The sequence below is a fragment of the Hevea brasiliensis genome, chromosome 10, assembly GCF_030052815.1.
Source record: "Hevea brasiliensis isolate MT/VB/25A 57/8 chromosome 10, ASM3005281v1, whole genome shotgun sequence".
NCBI lineage: Eukaryota > Viridiplantae > Streptophyta > Magnoliopsida > Malpighiales > Euphorbiaceae > Hevea > Hevea brasiliensis.
Genome location: NC_079502.1, coordinates 98,426,934 through 98,448,555, shown reverse-complemented (window position 1 = coordinate 98,448,555; position 21,622 = coordinate 98,426,934). Strand labels below are relative to the sequence as shown.

The 21,622-nt window shown below is 33.7% G+C and overlaps 3 protein-coding genes across 7 annotated transcripts; 1 reads left to right on the top strand and 2 right to left on the bottom strand.

The window, feature by feature from the left end:
• Positions 1–97: 97 nt before the first annotated feature.
• Positions 98–1,207, bottom strand: LOC110668207 (F-box/kelch-repeat protein At1g55270-like). Its single transcript, XM_021829356.2, has one exon. It carries the CDS (start codon positions 1,205–1,207, stop codon positions 98–100), a length of 1,110 nt encoding a protein of 369 aa, XP_021685048.2.
• Positions 1,208–4,383: 3,176 nt separating this feature from the next.
• Positions 4,384–8,059, bottom strand: LOC110668192 (indole-3-acetic acid-amido synthetase GH3.10). The gene is made up of 4 exons (XM_021829343.2): positions 7,341–8,059; positions 6,742–6,843; positions 5,806–6,632; positions 4,384–5,041 (listed from the first exon to the last, which is right to left on the bottom strand). The coding sequence occupies exons 1-4, from the start codon at positions 7,679–7,681 to the stop codon at positions 4,506–4,508; spliced, it is 1,806 nt and encodes a 601-aa protein (XP_021685035.1). The 5' UTR covers positions 7,682–8,059; the 3' UTR covers positions 4,384–4,505.
• Positions 8,060–14,472: 6,413 nt separating this feature from the next.
• On the top strand, positions 14,473–21,205 carry LOC110668245 (protein SYM1). 5 transcript variants are annotated; one of them, XM_021829402.2, is made up of 5 exons: positions 14,475–15,024; positions 15,687–15,800; positions 15,868–16,041; positions 16,402–16,517; positions 20,685–21,205. In XM_021829402.2, the coding sequence occupies exons 2-5, from the start codon at positions 15,729–15,731 to the stop codon at positions 20,770–20,772; spliced, it is 450 nt and encodes a 149-aa protein (XP_021685094.2). In that variant the 5' UTR covers positions 14,475–15,024; positions 15,687–15,728; the 3' UTR covers positions 20,773–21,205. The 5 variants fall into 5 exon arrangements, 3 of the variants coding, with proteins under 3 accessions (XP_057984407.1, XP_021685094.2, XP_057984409.1); XR_009140404.1 differs by adding an exon at positions 18,520–19,622 and having other exon boundaries at positions 14,477–15,800; positions 20,712–21,205; XR_009140403.1 differs by adding an exon at positions 18,520–19,622 and having other exon boundaries at positions 14,477–15,800.
• Positions 21,206–21,622: the final 417 nt, after the last annotated feature.

Below are 21,622 nucleotides of genomic sequence, written 5' to 3'. Positions count from 1 at the left end.
ATTAGAAAGCATGGTTTTACTTTCTTATTTGGGAACTAAGAATTATTATTATTATTTTCATTAAATAAGAGGAAAACATGGGGTCAGAGTCCTCATTCTATAAGGTCTGTCTAACAACACAGCAGTGACTGCAAAGCTCTTTTTCACCTTCCTCTTCCATGGGTTCAAAACTCCTCCAGCCATATTCATTTGCTGATGTGTCAAATACGTGGACAACCGACATTGATCTTGAGATCTCACCTGGCAAACGGTAACCTGCCAAGAAGTACAAGTGGGTTCCAATAGGAGCCATGGTAAGGTAAAGCCGTTGGATGGGTGGCCAATTATCCTCTGTGGCATCTGATGTTGAAATAGGAGAAGATAGAGTTTCTAAATGTGATCCATCAACTTCATTCCACATATTAAGTTTCCCATCATAGGCCTCGATATGACCCTTCCAAGCATTTAAGCAATCTCCAGAGCTGAACAAATTGCCACTCATAGCTACTATTTGATTAGGTGGCACATCTAATTGCCACATCCCCAACATCAGATTCCACCTATCATGCTCTGAATCATACACCTCAGCAGAACACCGTTCCAATATGTGCCAAGGCCCTTCTGCATTGGAGTTGCCTCTCTCAGCAAAACCTCCCACCACATGGATTTTCCCTTGCCATGTCACCCCAACACATTTGTATCTCAAAGTACTCATATTGGGCAGTGCTTTCCACTCATCAAGAGCCGGGTCATACACCTCAGCAGATGAAATTCCACGTGGGCATGTCAGCGCACACTTTCCTCCGGCCACGTAGATTTTATTGTCATTTACAGTGCAAGCAAAATCAAACCTTGGTGTGCTTAGTGAGGCACATTTATGCCATTTATTGTCACGTACATTATAACGTAGAACTGATGATTGTACTTCAAGGTCTTCTTCATCTTGGACATGGCCGGGTAACTTATGGGAAAGCCGGCCTCCAATTATATAAATTGAGTCATCAATGGAAGCCATGGAGAAACCCTTTAGTGTATGGTTTTCAACAAGTCCAGGGATTCTGGTAACATGGCGCCAAGCATTGATTGAAGGACTGTAACACTCTATCCAGTTGGACATGTTGGTGTTAGGCGATGCATCTCTACAACAAAATGATACATATATGCAGTGATTTGAGGGAGGATTATCTTGTGAAGATCGTAAAGGCGATTGAGGGGAAAGAGAACCCATTTTGGTTGCTTGGCCTATATGTCAGTGAATGTGAGGGAATTTGCCAAAGTGGAGTTGAGGGGAAGATATAAGAATTAGCATGTGGGAAAAACTAGGCAGGGTAACTTGTTTGCATCGATTGGTTTTAAGGGAGGAGATAACTAAAAGTTTTCTTGTTCTAAGATGAGATATTTGGTGTATTTGTGCATTTATTACGTTCGGATTGTGACAAAGAAATTAACATTGGAAAGTACAGAGATAGGCGGCAAGGTTCTTAATGGAAACAAGTCTTGATGATTCCTTAGTATTCTCTTGTTTAGTATCTTAACAAGAATGTAGAGTAATGATCTTTATGGTGTATGATTTTTTTTGTTTTATGTGTCTTCCAATTATGAGCAATGTAGTAGTACAGCTTGCATATTATACCGACTAAAATAGATACCCCATTAAATGATTAGTATAGCTTCTATTGAAGCAAGTCCACCTTCACTTAACTGAACCTTTTGGTTGAATGGGCACTTTGTTTTTCTAGGAAATGGCTGGTCTTCTTGGACCACCGGACAAGAACATTGCCACAACTCTCTCATTTTCTAAAATAGAGGGAAGCTGTCAGTTTCTACAAATCTACATTGAACATAGTTAATCTACCAAATTAAGGTCATTTCACTTCGATTGGAAGTCAAAATTGAAATTTTAAGCATGTGGCTTCAATTTTAAATTTATTCTAATAAACTTACTTTGATTTGGTTTGAAAAGTTTTACATTGTAATTTAAATGAAATATTTTGCGAAGTATATAATGGTAGCAAGGGGTGAGTATATATTTTGTATTTTTTATTTATTATAATAATATATATTGTGAAAATTTTGAGATAATACACTAAAATTAAGGTTTGAGAATTTTATTTAATTGTATTGAAATTTTTCTCTCGTGTATTGCATGTGGACATAAACTCTAAAATTAAATCATTTAAATTGTATAACCACTTTTATAATTATGTGATTATATATGTAATTATATATGTGTTCTAAATTTATGTGCCAATTTTAACATTACAATAATAGAAATTACTCCAATATGACCGAACTTGGGCTCATTAGAAGCCTAGGCCATCCTTGTTTACAAAAGGGTCAGGATGGTTAGAAGTTGTATGACTCATATTTGTATGGATCTTCTAAATGTCGTTGCAAAACTATGATAGAGTTTAGACTTGTGGGTGCATATTCTTAGGTCCAATGGGCTCCAACAGGAAGCAGAAACCCTCTCTTGCCCCAAATTTATGGTTAGACGGTGATTGCTTAAGGGTTGGGTTGCCACTTGCAAGTTCTGTTGGATATAACCCATGACGATTAGGACACTAATGAGTATATCTACCTGCTTAAAATACATAGTGATTCTTTTAAAAGATACGAAAGTGTGCAGAAAAAATCTAGATTAAGTGAATTGTCATAACAAAACAGCAATATCAATTGTGAAGAGTTCCCAACAAAAGACTTCATTAAATAAAGCTTGGAAAATCAAGAAAAACCCCCATTTTAGATTTTTTTTTACTAAAGTGTTTTGATTTTATTATTATTACTATTAATTATTATTACGATTATTATTGTTTTGAAGGGTAGGAATAGCAACCAATGAGGAAAGTAGTGGAAGAAAAAAAATCAGGAGACTTTAATTTAGCATATCATCTTACTCGACAAGGTTATTTAGAACACATATGGAACGTCCAAAAGGGCATTGAGAACAGACGAACAGTAAAAGAAAAGCTGATATACGTGTTGTGCCTAAGTAGCTCTCTTGGGTCCTCTTCTGAAGGAAAACAATAGCTAGCTGTGCCTTTCAAGTTCCTTGACAAAGATGGCTTACTAACTGGCAAATGTAGGGCTATGGCCTCTTTTTTTTTTATAATTTTTTAAGTACGGTAACTAAAATTAGCTGTTTGTTTGCTGGAATCATGTATCCTTGATTACTTCTGCTCTACTTCTGATTTTGTCTCATCTGTCTTTACCCATGAGGGGTGAACAAAAAAAAAATGCATAATCATTACACAGTTAATATTTTTTTTTACCGTCAAGAATATTTTCAGATTAATTTTTTACGTATTAAAATTAGCCTATCAAATAATTTTAAGACTGTACTCTTTCGTATTGTCTGCATTCAAAATAAATAATATTATTTATGTAATTAAATGTTTAGAACATGAGCATTATGTATACAATCAAAAAGGAATCCGCCATGGATTGATATGTAAAGTTGTTGATTAATATGGACCAGCAAGGAACTTGCTAAATGGTCCAGTTTTGCCCCAAAATTATGAATGTTGATTTTGGGCGGAGATTATTATCTATGCTCAAAACCATTGTGTGTTATCTTCTTCAAAATAAATAATATTAAAATTTCGATTTATAAATGGAAATTACATTATCGCTTATGTAATTAAATGTTTAAAACATGGACATTATATATACAATCTAAAAGGAATCCGCCATGGATTGATACGTAAAGTTGTTAATTAATATGGACCAGCAAGGCAACTTGCTAAGTGGTCCAGTTTTGCCCCAAATTATGAATGGTGATTTTGGGTGGAGATTATTATGTGTTATCTTCTTCAAACTTTAAAAACAACCTTCAACAAGTACATGTGTTTGAGGGATGAAATTGAAAATTACAGTCTTGATTTGATCTTTCATATTCAAGGTCCACCCTCCAATGAGTCTTAAATTTTAAATATTCTTAGTTAATATTTGAGGGAAAAAAAACGCTACAAATAATTATATGATCCCTGCAGGATTTTATTGCACTAGTGTAGTTTTTTTATAATAATAATAATAATTCAAAGGAGATCCAATTATTGGGAAAGATTATATATATATATATATATATAGAAAAAGCCTATCCTAATAATTAATTGGATTAAATTCTTTAAAAAAAAGAAAGAAATTAATTGACTTAAATGTGGTAAACAATATGTATCTTGTCAATTTTCTTGAATGTTAATAATTAAGGTCCCATAGATCGGCTTATCTTTTCTTTCATACACAAGTGGCCTTGGTTTCTCTGTAAGATCTTCTCAATAAGGCCATAATTGAAACTGTCACACTCACACAATGGGGAAAAATCGAATCATTAGCCATTGCATATATGTAATTATTATTATTATTATTATTATTATTATTATATTCTTGAAGAAGATGAGATTATTAGGGATTTGAATAGTGATTTCTTTCATTACGAGATATGTATTCGACTATATGTATAAAGTATTAATTGAGAAGTCATATCCATGAAAGGAAAAAAAAAAAAAAAAAAACTTGGATTTTTTTTAGGCATATGCAGTGCTGCTAAACCTTTTAATGGCACACATATTGAGAATACTGAGGAGGACCTGGTTGCTAGTGCACCTAGGAGTCTTGAATTGGCTAAGTGCAGCGCCATTTCCTACGAAATAATCCAAGATTTTCTTGAAAGTTCCTCTTTCCACAATGCAAAGCTCTAGTGGTCCGATTGAATGTGCTTTTCTTGAAACCACATAACCATGATCAACAAAAGAAGCATCCATTTCTCTGCAACACTCTCTAAGAACACCCTCCTCTACCTCTCCTTTGATTTCCCAGTAAATTACGTAGTGACCAGGTTGGTTCACCACATCAGCATGGCTAGTAAAATCTACAAGCTCTGCTCTAGCCTTGTTCAGTAGCTGAGACCCCCTCTCCACCACTTGTTGAAGGTCCTTTTCAGTATTCTTGTCAATGTTCACTGTTAGTATTAGCTTTCTCCTGCATATAAAGTTCAGTTTGGGGGTCCCTTTGTGGAAACCAGCCACTTCCACTACATCTCCTAATCTGCATCTATAAAGCCCTGAAAGGAAAGGAAAGGAAAGGAAAGGAGAGGATAAGCTATAGAGATATTTCATATCATGAGATTTGAAGCAATATAGAGGAAGCAAACAGTGACATTAATTAATATGAGGCTTGTGAACCAGATAAATACAAAGCAAACCTTACTAGATTTAGCAAAGTACCAATTAATTACGACTCTTGATTAACCTCTATCTATCCACGTATCAATTGATCCCCTAGCTAATTTTCCTTGAGGGGATCATCTATCACTGAAAAGTAATAGATTTTATTGACTTTTACAATTGTTGACAGTCCATGTCTATGTCAAATTGATGTTTGCTTTGGTTTAGGTTTAATATATCAAGTGGTGAGTAAAATCATGGATAGGTAATGGACCATGTAGTGGATGATATTTCCAGAAGTTGTCCACACCTATGATCATATGGTTACAAATGCTCTAACCTCATTTTTACACAATTGGAGAAAATAAGGTTAGTTCAACACATAAAAATATAATTTTCTTTTTTTATTAAATATTGTAGAATTATTTAAAAATTTTAAATATATTAGATAAATAAGGGAGAGTGTGCCATTAAAACTTTATAGAGAGAAAGTAATGTGGCATGAAAGTGCTCTAATAAAAGAAAAAAAAAATGAATTGGGTCTGCCAGTTTGACATATGATAAGAATCCTAATGGGAATTAGGGTGCTATTTGATATGATAAATATATATGGAGAATTTTGATTAAGATGAAAACAAAGGAAAAGAAACATCCAACTTACCAGTAAAAGTAGTGAGAACAATCTCATACTCTTGTCCAACTTTAACTTTAGAGAGTGGAACCGGCTCATCTTCTATGAAGTCATCAATGGCTGTACTGAAATCTTGATTCTGTCTATAAAGTGGCATGAACTCAAAATAAGAAAAAGTGGGTATTACTGCAAAAGTAACATTCTCTGGAGGTAAAGAGGGATCCACATTAACCCCAATCCAACTCTCTGTGGATCCATAATCAGCGCTCACTAATGGTATACCCCCAGCATAATGCCTTAGTTTTTTCATGTAAGGTTGCATGGACCCTGTCATTATAGAGTATACATACTTGGCATTAGGCCACAATTTAGGAATCAGACCAACCCAGTCCAGATTTTCTAGCTTCTTGCAGTTTTCTTCAATTCTTGAAGCTAAGCTTGGGTTAGGAGATGATGAGATGATATCCAACACAGATGTCCTCATCTTAGGCAAGGTGATTCTTGTACTTAAACTTCCTTCTTTAATGTCATTGCAAATCTCTTTCCACATCTCTTCAAATGCTCCAAAGGCTTGTACTATGCTATAGGCAAAAGTGGAGGTTATGAACTCTACTTGATCACAGAAGAAGAGACCAAGAAGAAGATGGCAATAAGTGGATTGCTTGTAGTCTCCACCAGAAATGACTTCTGCTGGGCTACATGTGAAGGACTTGGTTTTTTCTTGCTTGATCTTGAACTCTTCACTTGCATAGTAGTGGGTTGTAGCTGTTCCCACTGTTAAACCTCCTTTCGTTTTGAACTGTTTGCTGCTGTATATCAACTCTAGGATCTTCCCTCCTTCCCTTATCGGATAGACCCTATATATGTAAACAATAGAAAGATACAGGGAGATTATTAGTTTTTGAGCCCATAAATTAAAACTTAAACATTACTTATTGAAAAGAGAGTTCAGAGTGCTCATATGACCTTGATCTGTAAGCAGCTGCCAAGCTAAAAATATTAAGAGTTGTCTGGGAGCTATGGCGAGTGAAGGGAACAAACTTCTGTCTCCCTTCTGTGGTTCCAGAGCTACAGAAACAATAGCCATGAACAATATCAGAATCTTGAATAAAACTTAATACAAATCTGAAAATGTTTTCACATCTATAATGGAAGGCAAGTGCCTTTAATTACATGGTTTTTGCCTCTTGGAACTCGCCAAGGCTATACAGGATAACCTTTAGTTACTCAAGAAACCATAAAAGAGAAGGAAAAAGAATCAATGAGCTTTTTAGAGTGGACTCCAGAGTTGTAAGGTTTTGGGTTCACGTCTAATTGGAAATAGAAAAGAGAATGAAAAAGAAGATAAAAGAAGAGTTATATATCATTCAGAACCCATAAACTCATTATGGTATCAAGTGTTGAATTTAAGTTAATATCTGGAGAAGCAAATCAAATGATATTCACATATCCAAAACTGGAATCATATCCTTTTGATATTACATGTTATTCTAACAAAATTCTTTGTTGTGTGGGGGAGAAGAAGAGGGAATAAAAGAAAAAAGAAGGGGGGTACCGGTACCTACCTTAAAGAGAGAGTGGTTATTGGTTGTTGAGTGAGTAGAGGAGTTGTGTCCCCATCTGCAATTCTCTGAATATAAGGCTCCAAATCTGCATGGGAGGCAAGAGGCACCAAAGAGGTGTAGAGAGATTCCAATGCACATGCATCCATATCTTGGATTTTGATGTCCCCTAACCATTTCTTGAGATATTCCACACCCCAGTTGAGTTCAAGAATCCGGCGAAGAGTCTCCGTCTGAACAAGGCCAGCTTTCTCTGACACATGGTCGAACCAAGCAATAATGTCGACATCGTATCCATGGCTTCCATTGGTTTCAATACTCAAAGAAGCAGCTGCTGGTTCCATTAAGATGGTGGAAGCTAGCTAGCTAGCTTTAATTGGCTTTTGCTGAAGCAGTAGTTGTCGTTGTATCACAATAGTTGTAGTGGGTGGCAATAATGCAAGCGGAAGTGGGGGGTCTTCTGTCTGTCTCTAGTTCTCTACTCACTGCCTTTTCTCATATAATGCATAGAGGAGAATCCACACATATTGAAATATCCTTCCTTTGTTGTAGACCTAACCCAAAAAGCCTAATCTAATTTGATTCAATAACTAAACGAATATAACTCGCTTAATAGATTTAAATTTAAGTCTTCATTCTACCTAATATTTGCATTAAGCTCCCATCTTGGCATGGTACGATGGTTTCTAGGCCACAAGATATGGTTTTATCAAATCTTTTATTTCCTTGGAGAGCAAGAGAGATTCTTGATTGAAATGATGCGGATCGAAGAAGCAGAAGAAGAAGAATGTGGCAGAGGACCAAATACACAACAAGTCTTGACAGCTTGATATTATTTCTATACTATTCCATCTTTTAATATTTGGAAAGTCATCCATCCATTTGAAAGAGATTGGGTGGCGATGATAAGTCTCATTTCCAAAGTCCTAAACTTCAATGCTCGGTTCCTTTCCAATGGGCATCACTACTATGCTGCAACTGCTTCCTACCATTAATTTATGCCATGATAATCACATCTAGAGTATTATTAGAGATGCATAATTAAGAAAAAACAAATAAAATATCCATCTATATAAATATTTTAAAATTAGTCTTTAAAATATATTTAGCTAAAAGTAACAAGTGACACTATATTGGATTTTTTTTTTCATTTGTCAATTTTACTCTTATTTTATTAATTAAAACACTATTTAATATGTGATCCTTTAATTTCTTAATATTTAACATTTTTTTCATTTTTATTATTTTTATTAATAAATATGTATATATTAAATAAAATATATTATTCTTCATATATTACTAATTAATATGTAGCTTTTTAAGAGAATAATTTTTTTAAAAAATTTCTGAGGGCTATATATATATATAATTTAAAAAAGTAAAATTTTAACATTAATAATAATTAGTTTCTAATATATAGATATTAAACTAAATACAATTTATTATTAATAATAAATATGTATATTTTATATTAATTATAATTAATATGTATGTATTAAATAAAAGTTATTAGTTTTGTTATTTACTTAACTAGTATGTGGCATTTTACTCTTTAAATACTAAATATAAAAATTTAAAAGAAATTAATATATATATATATATATATTTATAAATTATAATTACAAAAAAATGTACTTTTTTATTATTATTAATAACTATTATATATATACATATTTAATTATAATTGCAAATAAAAAATTATCATTAATAATGATCAATATGTATATATTAAATAAAATTTATTATTCTTATTATTATCACTAATTAATATATGTCTTTTTAATTTCTTAATACTTAACATAAAAATTTAAATAAAATTAATTTATATCCATATTTATGAATTATAATTGTAAAAAATGTACATTTTTATTAATAATAATAATTATTATTAAATGTATATATTAAATAAAGTTTATTAGTTTTACTAATACCACTAATTAATTTCTCACCTTTTTTTTTAGTTTTTTAATACTTAATATAAATATATTAAATAAAATTTAATAGTCTTACGGTCATATTATTATTATTAATCACATATTAATGTGACTTTTCAATTTTTTAATTCTTAATATAACATGTGTGTAAATATTATTAAACTAAGTTATTATAAGAGGATAAATAGGTTAATTACAAGTAAAATGAAAAATAATTAATAAAAATAATAATAGCATATAAAAAGCCATCATAATCGTATATATTCACGAATGAATATATACTTCTGTTTTGGAAAAAGGTGATTGTTGTTCTTTGATCTTGGCTGGGGAGAGCCCTTGGTGGTGGGACAAATACGGCATTATGATTCTACTGCTTTTCTTGTTACAATTTTCTTTATTCCTTTTATCAATTCAATAATATCAAAACCAAATTCAGCTGGACAAAATTAAAATATAATGAGATTATTGTTGCTTAAAAGATTCTGCTAAGTTTTAGTTTAATGATATCAAAGTTATTTTCAGAATAGAAGTTTTAGGTTTGAATTTCAATTAAAATTAAATAATCTAAAAAAATCATATATGCTTATGAGCCACCAAATATTTTACACTTGAAAATAGGGCTGGCTACGGTCTGATTTCAAATTTGACAGTTTTGATTTTAAGACTGAAGGGAATGGAATCGAAATTAAAAGTCATATTTCGATTTCGAGCAGGTTCAGTCTTGATTTTGATTCTAAATTGATCTTATTATAAAGATATCCAAACTTTTTTAAGAAGAAAAAATTTCAATTTTAGTTCGAAATCAAATCAATTCATATCAATCAATTCCAATTCAATTAAGTCCGGTTTTAATTGCATCCGGTTGGATGACCACCTCCACTGGAAAAGACATGGCAGAGACTAAAGGGCCTAAATTGTCCTGCAAAATTGACACCTTTTCATGGGCTTTCCTTCATTTGATGCCTCCAAACCACCCAATTTCAGATATGATCACATGGTGCAATATGGGAAGGTCATTTTCTTCATGCAACACCTTAATTTATTTGCTACAGCTGTGATTAGCTCCACCATACTCCAATGCATTTTTCAATTACCGTTTTGGCTCTCTCTGTCTTGCAGGATTTTAATAACCCCTCCTGTTTTGTCATGTTAAGTTCAATTGGCTGCCCATATTTGTTTATTGTGGAGACCCAATAACTTTTCCATTTGAATCTTTTTTATGAGATCTAGTGTAACACCCTAGGCAAATCTCACATCGGCAAAACATGGGAGAGATACTGGGTTTATAAGTTGGCAGTTCGTGACTCTTAGTGACGCGTTTTAAAACCGTGGGGGCTTCGGTCCAGAACGGACAATATCACTAGTGGGCCGGGCTGTTACACGTAGTAAGGTCAATATTTAGTTTCCACATGTTTCACAAGAGATTTCCATTGTTATGTCAATCTAAATAGTGTTGTCTCTTGACTAAAAAAAATCTACCACTTGTAGCTTGACATTTTCAGCTTTTCACATTACTTGTTAGATTTTCATGAAAGCAAATTATATGCTTGTTTAACATTGCTATTAGAATTGCTATCGAGAAAATTAAGTATTTAAATATGTTAATTAGAGACTATTAACAATTGATTTAAGTTAAATTTAATCTGTTTTAGTTACAAGAATTTCAAAACAATTAAATAGCTTTTTCCAAATTTTTTTAATAGTATCTAAAAAGCAGGTTTAAACCACTGTAGCAAAATGCTTATATTCTTTTCAGGAAAAATGAAGTGCTTCTAATGTGATTTTCCCTTCTCAATTCACCTACCATACAAGAAGCATCAAAATTGTACTTTTCAGATATCTAGGCCCTAAATCATCATGAGCCCTCCAAATCTTGCTAAACTGTTCATATATTTCCTTAGAACCTGTAGACTTTGAACTTGTCCAACAGGTTTGATTTTCATTGAAGCATCTGACAGTTCATTGCATAAGCTTGCATAATATTCTGCATGACTGGATGAATACAATTCACTGTAAACTTGAAAGATGATTCAGGAAAATCCCAGGAAGTTTCTTACTTCTTCAGGTTTTTAATGAAATAAAAAAAGTGAGTGGAATCAATTCCAGCAAGGATTAACCAATCATCGTTACTTCCTTTCCACTAGAGACACGAAAGGTCCTGCTACTGGTAGTGAAGAGAAGCAGGTCACCTGCAGAAATGCAATAGCAGCTATAGCTCTTTCCCTGTTGCTAGATGCAGGAGATGTACCATTTGTGTTCATAAGCATGTGATTATTGTTCGTAGCCTGTCCTGCATGCACAAAAGACTGGCAATAACAAGTCCCTCCCTCCCTTCAGGAAAAGCAAAACAAACATGCACTGATTTCTCCAATAGAATCCTTACCACGTCCCTAGGTGCAGGTGCACCAAGAATTTGGATCCACTCACAATCCTTTGCTTGTTTTTGTTTCAGCAACCCCGTAAATTGGCAATCAGAATTAGTCCTTTTCTTTCTTGAAGTTGCTGTCAACCCTCATTAACTTTCAGAATCCAGACAAGCAAATTTAATGGAATGGCAGTGCCCCCACAACTTCTTGTATCATCTGCAGACCCCTACAGATGCCATTGAAAGAGAAAGTAGCAATGCAAATTGGCAGTGGGATTTATTTGGCTTCATTGATTGATAAAGACAAAGCAAGAAAAGAAACTGTTCAAAACAATAAAAAATGATTGGGACCACTCAAAGAATTAACATATCATACATTCGAAAGACCCATAAAAGCAAATCAGATATCCAATGTTAGCTAAACAAGTATATAATATGAATCTAGCAAGAAGGTTAATGTTGATTGTCTTGAAATAAATCATGCACAATCCTCCATTCAGTTAGAGCTAGCTTTGGAGTATTAATGTCCCAGGATATTGCAACCAACTTGATGTGTTGCAATGTCTGTAGGTCCCTTGTATCCAATCAAATGGGGAGGCGTGCTTCTTGTTGCTTAGAAATGGATATTTCAGAAAGATAAGGAAAAAAAAAAAAAAGCTGTGATAAATTTTCAATAATGAGTCCATGTCTCTAGATGAAAAGTATAGACAGAGGCAGTAGACCGTAGACATCACATGACGCTTGAGAGAGGGATGGAAGAGTATCCAATCTCAAACAACAACTATAGGATACCTTATTATTATACGGTAATTACATACATTTCAAGCTAGAGACTTGTTTGAACCATTTCATGCATGATAAATCTGTATTCAAATGCTAATAACATAACCAATATATATGCATCTCAATCCGTATTCCATTTTATCAATTGTTAAGGATGATTTCATATGCCAAAATGTCAACAAAAAAACGAAATGGGGGAAAACAAAACCTCACCTTTGGCTTCAGCATAGCTTTACTTACCAATATACATAAATCTAGCTAATTATGTTATGATATTCACATGTGTTGTTTTATTGGGTCAGAATTATAATCATATTTGAAAAGTTTGCAGTGTGACCCGAATTTCAGAATTAGAATCACTTCAAATTATTTATTTTGTTAGTACTTGTTTGATATCGTGTTTGAAGAATTTAAAATGCTTTTTCTGAATAAAAATATTATTTTAAATGTTGAAAAAAAGTAATTTAAAAAAGTAATTTTGTTATTTTAATATTTCTATGATTAAAATTTATTAAATTTAATTTTAAATTATTTTTTAATATATTCTAATTAATATATTTAAAAAAGTAATTTTCTCAACAGTAGTTTATTATTATTAAATATTAGTTTCTCCTATTTGCTATTAGTATTGAAATTATTGTCAAGAAAAACACTTGTTAAATATGCCAATTAAAAAGTATTAAATTTTAATTTGAAGTTAAATTTGATATGATTTAGTTATAAAAATTACAAAATAATTAAATAATTTCTTTTCAATGATATCTAAAATAATATATATTTTTTTAAAGTATAACTTTTCACTTGGCTAGTGCTTCTAAATTGCTCTCTTTAGTAGTCAAATAAAGAGAACGAATTAAGGAAGAATTTGTTCTGATATTATTTGTCAAAATGATGCCACTCATAGATGTAGATTTTAATCGTGACTGTCCTCTAAATTGTTTAGCATACATACACATTCAATCCTTTTATGTGAGAGCGCTGCACCTGAAGGACGCATCATGTGTAGCACCCTGTAACAAAAGCACGCTTCTAGTTCTATCCCAAGTCCATAAAATATAAGTAAAATTGATTAAGTGTAGTTTCCATCACCCAATGCTGCAAAACTATCCACTTAAAAAAATAATCAACTTTCAACAAGGCCATTTTGCTGTGCATCAACTTCAAGGTCTAGTATGCATTGCCTGAGCTTTCCATAAGGCACTGATTCTTCCTGCTATTTCTCTGCCGTTATTAGCAACCTCTCTCTTAACAAGAGAGAGAATTTTCTCTCAAATTCCTGTAACTTCTTTATTGTTTTCCCTTCTCGGGTCAGCCGAGACTTGTTCTACCATTTGCTTCCCCTATCCTTTCGGGTAGGGAAGACGGTGATTTTGTTTTCCCCGGCTTAATTTTGGGGTAGCTCTCTCTCATCTAAGCTATTATGGATGTATAAAGAGTTTTGGGGTTGTGTTGTTTTGCAAGTTTGAAGAATCTAGTGAGAGCAAATTGAAAACCTGGGTTGAATGGGAGTGATCTGGTTGGCTGTGCATGTTCTAGTGTGATGGGAGGGTGCGTGCGTTGAGGAGTCTGCCCGCTTGCATGTCATTGGCTGCCTAAGACTATGATAGACTAAAACACCTGCTTTGAGGTCTAGCAGTAGACTGGATGTTTTTATCTAGAAGTTGTTTGGAGCATGCAAGCTTTTGCGTGTACGTTTGGAAGCATGCGAGTGTTGATATCGTCGTCTGAAGCTTTTAGTTTCTTCTCCCTTTTCTTCACTCTAGCTTGGACTCTGGATGGATGCTGAGATGGTATTTCAATGGTTTTACGGTGTTTTTGTGTGCCATTTTTGTTATGGGTTTAGAGTTGCCACGAGGAACCGGGTTTGTAAGCCTTTAAACTTCTGCTCTGTGTTTATATTTGATTAATGGGCCATAAAATGCAATTCTCATCTGAGAAATTCAATCCCATAGGCCAAGCACAAAACGGGCCAGCAACCGCAATTGGGCTGAACTTGGCTGTTCATTTTGATTTAGTGGCCTTGAACTTTTATAAGCCCTTCATTTTTTTTATTCTTTGTTGCCAATGTGAAACAAGCCACATTCCCACAGCATTGTGAATGCATAAACGTTCTGATCACAAATTTGACGCGATCTGGCATCCGGCCTATCGGCTCTCTTCGTCGAAGCCTTAACCCATTAACAATTTAGCATCCATGACAACTCTTGAAGCTATCACTGCCCACAATCTCTCTACACTGGCTAAACCCATTCACGATCCCATAAATCCAGATCCTTTTCTCTTCTCCTCTCTACAACACCCAAGCCATCAAAAAATTCACTGCTTTCAACCCAAAATAGAAGGAGATGGGCTATTGAATCTGTCACGGAGGATAGAGAAGTGGTTCCTGTGAAATATAGTCCTTCAAAGGACCAAGAGAACCCTTCATGGGCTAGTGGGTCTAAAGATTTTCAGGACCTTTCATCTTCTTCTATTGAAGAAACAGGAGAAGGCGATGACGATAAAAACTAGTTCATGAGTAGAGCAATTAATGCTACTTTTGTTTTAGTTTTTGGGACTCTTTTCTGTCAGTAAGTTGCTCACTATTGATCATGATTATTGGCACGTAAGTGATTTTCATTAGTTCAAGCTCTGTTATCTCTGCTTTCATTTGCTGGTGGTTTGCATAAGAAAATTTTCCTTTTCATCTATCTTATATTTGTGATTAATTGCTCAATTTTTCTAATTTTAACTGTAGAGGTTGTTAATATTGGAGGTTTTGTAATCCCGTCTTGTCAAAATCTGATTTTGTGAGGTTGGGCTGATTATTATTTTTCAGACTAGTTACGAAGTCTCGTATAAATTCCTTCTAAGACTACGGGATAAACAAATAGTGGTGAAGAAAGGAAAACAGTGGAATTTAGGATTAGAATTGATTTCATCGATATTTCAATTAGCTGTGAACAAAATTATTGTCTAATTGTTGAATGTTTTTCTTGCCCTGGACTTTTTTGATAATGTTATCCAATTTGCTGGGATGGACCTTTTATGAGGTACTAAGGTATGCACCTGAACACAATTGGATTGCATATGAACAAGCTCTCAAAACAAACCCTGTTTTAGCTAAAATGGCTATCAGTGGAATTGTCTACTCTATAGGAGATTGGATTGCACAAGTACTTTTGATTTTTTTCCTTTTTTCTTCTCATTGTCTTTTTTATCAGTGGATTAGCAGTTTTATCAACTTATTTTTCATGATTTGTTAGTTTTAACCTTCTAAATGTGCAGTGCTATGAAGGAAAGCCGCATTTTGGGTTTAACCGAACACGCATGTTTAGATCAGGCCTTGTTGGGTTTACTCTTCATGGATCCCTTTCTAATTATTGCTACCAATTTTGTGAGGTGGTAATTATGGTTGACATTTTTTTCATTTGGTTTTATGGCTGAAATTGTTTACTTTGGTTTCTAGGCTCTTTTTCCTTTTGAAGATTGGTGGTTGGTCCCTGCCGAAGTTGCCTTTGACCAAACAGTGTGGGCAGCAGTTTGGAATAGCATCTATTTCACAGTGTTGGGTTTCTTGCGTTTGGAGTCCCCAGCCAATATTTTTAGTGAACTGACAGCAACATTTTGGCCAACGTTGACTGTAAGGAGCTCTTTCAAGTTTCCAATATACGAGTTAGAAATGATGGCATCTCACATTATAGTAATGCAATTTATGATATTGAAGTTTGTTTTGTAAAAAAATTCATGAATGGACATAAAACTCTGATTTTGAAGTTGTTCAGCTGTTTAATGGAGTATGTTTAAGCAATTGAAAAGGGCATTTGCCAATCTATAGTGTATGCTGCTCTTTTTGTTATTTATTTGTCAATGCAAATCCAGTCTATAGTGTATGCTAATGTACCTAAGATCAATCAAACTAGGATTTCTTTGCTTTGTATGTTTTTGTTCTTTCTTCTATTGGTGTCTAATTGCAAACTGCTTTTGTTGATTTGCTTGGCAGGCAGGATGGAAGCTTTGGCCATTTGCTCATTTGATTACATATGGTGTTATCCTTGTTGAGCAAAGATTTCTTTGGGTGGACCATGTGGAACTCATCTGGGTTGCCATACTCTCTAGGTAAGTATCTAATATTATTAACCCTGCACAGACACATCCTGAAGAAAAGGAATTAATAATTTTAAATCTCCTGTTCCAGCAACTAGACATTCAGTGTGGTTAATCTCTTTGTACATTGTTTAATTTTAACAAACCTTACTGCCTTGATTTGGGTCCAATTATATGTCTTTAGGTTCATCTTTTTTTTTTAGCTGTGAGCCCTTACCTTTTTGCATTAGTTTTAGATAAATTGACGAAACATATATAAGAGAGTATCCCTTGGTTTGCGGATGATATAGTTTTGATAGATGAAACGCGAGAAGGAGTCAATAGAAAATTATAGTTTTGGAGAAGTACTCTAGAGTCAAAGGACTTTAAGTTAAGTAGAACGAAGATAAAATACATGCATTGCAAGTTCAGTGAAGGCTGAACTAGTGATAGGGAATGAGTTATTTTGGATGGAGTAGTACTGTCTCAAAGTAATCACTTTAAATATCTCGGCTTAATCTTTTAAGTAGATGAGGGATATAAGTAGGATGTTAGTCATAGGATTAAAGCTGGATGGTTGAAGTGGAGACGTGCCACGGGAGTTTTATGTGATCGCAAGATTCCCAATAAGTTGAAAGGAAAATTTTACCGTACAGCCATACGACCGGCCATGTTATATGGTAGTGAGTGTTGGGCACTGAAGGGTCGTATGTGTCTAAGATAAGAATTGTGGAGATGAGAATGTTAAGGTGGATGAGTGGCCATACTAGACTAGATAAAGTCCGTAATGAGAGTATTAGAGAAAAGGTAGGAGTGTTATTAATTGAGGATAAGTTGAAAGATGAGAGATTGAGGTGGTTTGATCATGTGAAGCGTAGACATATGGAGGCTCCAATCAGATAAGTAGAGCATATTAGGTTAGAGAATAAAAAGAAAAGAAGGGGTAGATCTAAACTAACTTGGAGGAGAGTAGTACAATATGACATAGAAATATTACACATTTCCGAGGATTTAACATAAAATCGTTTAAAGTGGAGAAAGAGAATCCATATAGCTGACCCCAACTTTTTGGGATAAAGGCTTAGTTGAGTTTGTTCATCTTTTTTTTTTTTTTTTTTAATTCTATTCATATGTCTTGTTCTATGCATTTCTGGTAACTAAACAAGGTGGTATGAAAATAAATTTCTAAAATTAAAGACCATAGAAAAAATGGTATCTTGGCTTTCAAATTTTGTGTTGTTGCAAATGTTTGTTACTTTTGCTGACTTTCAAAATGCTTTAGTATTTCTCATTAACAATTAAGTTTTTTTTTTTTTTTTTTTTTTTTCTCTCTTTATATTTGCTGTTATTCAAATGAAAAATCAGAGGCTCGGATATCTGAAGCAACATTAGAAGAAAAAGCCAGTTCTTCCAGCAATATTACTGATGTACATCCCAACTATACTTGTGGAACTTGTTTGGAAACTTCATTGCAGTCACAAACACATTACTGAAAAATACACATAATTTGGACATTTAGAAACTGAAACTGCTGTTCCATGTGATATTGTACCTATTAATTGGACCAATAAAGTACGTCTTCTGTTGTATTTAAAAGGGAAAATGCAGAAGGGGCTGTTTGATATTAATTCTATTTTCTGTTTTTGGTTTCTATTGTCCAATTTAGAAAAATTAACTTTTGGAAAACTGTTTGCTGAAACCAGGAAAACCTCTTTTTATAGTTTTTGTGTGTTGCAACAACCTATTTTTCTGTTTTAAAACACCTAAAATATATATATATATATATATATATATATATATATATATATATATATATATATATTTCATTGGTAATTGGATAACAAAAACCAAAAACAAAATGGAAACTAAACATGAAAGGTTCATGTTGTGCTGCACTTGATTATCAGTCATTCAGTCTCCTTGCAACTCCATGAGAATAGACAACCAACAGGGAAAATTGATTACCCTGATGGATATATGCCTCATGCTTTAATTACTTATCCAAATTTTCTCATTTTTTGATGTCATATTGCAGCAGTAAATGAATTGGAAGATCACGACTTAATGAGATAGTTCTCGTAATTGTTGTCAATAGATTGATTGAACGACCATGTTCCATGTTCACCCTCTCTATACGGATGTCAACAGGTTAAATCAGAATCTGGAACCACTTTTACAGGAATTTGTATTGTTTCTAAAGCTGTGTATGCTATCACTGTCAGTTCATATTGAGAGAGCAGCAAATATTGATTCATTCTTGTATTAAGTCAGGCTAATGTGTGATAGCAAGGAAGAATGTAAATGAAACATTGACTTCTGAGTAAGGTCCACAGAAACCAGCAATTTCAGTCTTGTCTGATGACTTAGCTCTTAACTACATAATACATTGAGATATGAGGACACCTCAAATTCTGTATTTCTTGAAGACGTGTGTCCAAAGAAACAAACTCCTTAGTAAATTGCTAGAAACACATTGCACGAAATATAGGACTCCTAGTCGATGAGTCTCATTTGTCTCTTTGGGTGAAGACATAGAATATTCCTCTCATTGGTTCATGACAGACGATTTATTAATGCACACACCATCGGTTGAACTATAGAATCAATTCTGTTGAGCCACTGAAAAAAATATTTATTTTGTTAAAATAAAAAGGGTTAAGTTCAATTATATATATATATATATATATATATATATATATATATGCCAACTGGATGACGCGAAGAGCTAGCTGGTTAGCTCCATGGCAGATGGGCCTAGGGTCATGTTATTTGCTTGTGTAAATGTGAGCCTGCAACGTCTACTGGTGAGAAAACGCGTGGGATACAACCGACCCTTTTAACGAATCGATTCAGAAGGAAGCCCAGATCTCCAAGATCTGATCTTGGAACCCTAGAGATCCCTGACAAACCACCAATTTTGACGCAATGGCCAAACTTGAACCGCTAGCCGATGAACCGAAGCAGCCCAATATCAACAATAAGAAGAAGAAAAGAAATCATGGGTCAACCAATTTCTTCGTTTTTGTGGATTATTTATTCCTCTTTATCTTCCTTGGATTCCTCTGCTTCATTCTTTTCAAGATGGTTGGCGTCTGATTTTTATCCCATCACTCTCATTCTTACATTCCTTTTTATCAGGTAATTCTCCAAATCCACTTCCTTTTTTTTTTTTTACTGCAATTGATGAAAATGTGTCCAGGTTTTAGTTTGATAGGAGAACCCAAAACCGCATTCGGGGAAGAAAGTATGTAACTTCAGAGTTGTGTATGAATTTGTAGATGGTAGTAATTATGTGAGCTAAGGACATGAAATCTTATGCAATTTTCATTTCATTTTTATTACTATTATGAACATTTTTTCTTTTAATTTACAGGTTGCATTGTCGCTAATCTTGCATTCAATACACATCAGTTTAAAATATCTGACTTTTCTTCTAACTTGGATGGTAGTTGGGGTCCATAACTTCCAAGATTTGTTTAATCTTAGCCGGTGATTTATTGTGATGGCTAGAAACATCATAAATGAGCTACAGGCCAAGTTCTCCAGTGGTAGTTCTAGTAGTTATACCATGAATTCTTTAATCATTATGGTCTTTTGGTCCTTCACGAATTGGAATAAATAACTTTATGTAAAATGATTTATTTTTGTTATTATTCAGTAGTGGGGGAAATTTTTTTTTTTTTGGCCCTTTCACGGGTAGGCAAATTCTTACTTAAACCTTGTTTAATGACAAAGGTGTGTGGCCAATTATGCAACAAAGGATTTTCGTATTATATGTTTTTCACTCATTTACCTCCTTATTTTCTGATATTTGAGATTGTGCTCGAGCCTAGAGGTGCAACTATTTACCATAAGAAGCTCTAACAGCAGATTTATAGAGTTCTCCCCAGCAAACAGTGAGCATAACTTTGTTGAATTTGTTAGGCTTTTGTATGAATCTATCGCCTCATTCCCTCCAAACTTTTTTGCACAAAATTAAGTGAAATTTTGGTATCTAACGCTGTGCTTTGAAAATTTAAGCTTCTTTCTTCTTGTTCTTGTTGGCACATGCATGAAAGAAACTTATGAATGAATAGAGGACCAAAGTTACACGTAGCGACTAATTTTTATTGACATTGTTGGACTTATTTCTCACTATAATGCTTCATATATCACCTATTGTTAGCTTACTTACCTGGAATTATCTTACTGATTCTTCAGGATATGTTTTTTTTATGAAACATCCAGATCTTCAGTTGGAAATTTCAAGTTCCTACTCCAGAGCATTTGCAGGTGTTGGCTTTGTTAGATTCTTGACACTATCTTTCTTCATGGTGAGAAAATATATATGTTTTTTTAGTCAGAACTCAAAAGCATTTCTGTATTCTCTCTGTTATCAGACATACCTTTTACATGTATGTCATCACATGTAGAACCTCCATTGCAATTTGGGATGTTGTGTAACGGTTGATCTTCCATTTCATTATTGGTTTACCTCGAGAACAATAAACTAAAATTTGTAAGTAAAATCCTTGTGACCTCTCACTACTAGCTGCTTAGGCTTCCCGTGAAGAACCCAGTTAACTTATGGACAACTGCAGCATTGAATGTCATTCCTATGTGTTCGCTGGAGCATTTTCAGCTATCAATTTCGTGGATATTTTGTTTTGGAGATTTAGTCTGTTATTTATTTATTTATGTTTATGGAAAAATAAATGTAAAGGTACTCATATGTTTAGCAATGTTTATTAGCCTGGTTTAAGCACATCATTTAATAAAAAAATAGATGTGACTACATGGCTGGCTATAGTGGGAACAAAAAGACTTAATGATCTAGTACATGCATTTAAGTGGTCTTTATCACTTAATCCTAATAATTATTAGTCAAGCGTTGCTTATAACTCAATCAATCATGTCATTTTTCATCATAATCAATAATGTGTAGGGGTATCCTTGTTTTAGTCGCGCAAATTCACAGGTAATGTCTTTAAATTTAATATGGTGCTTGCAGTGTACCTGTTATATTTGGTAACTAGCCAGCTACGATTTAAGTTCGTGTGATGGGTTTTCATTTAATTCTGAGCATAGTATTGGTTTACCGGTGAAAGCAATCAAATAATTGTGTGCTATCTAAATGTAGCATTAGGAATTTATCTCTT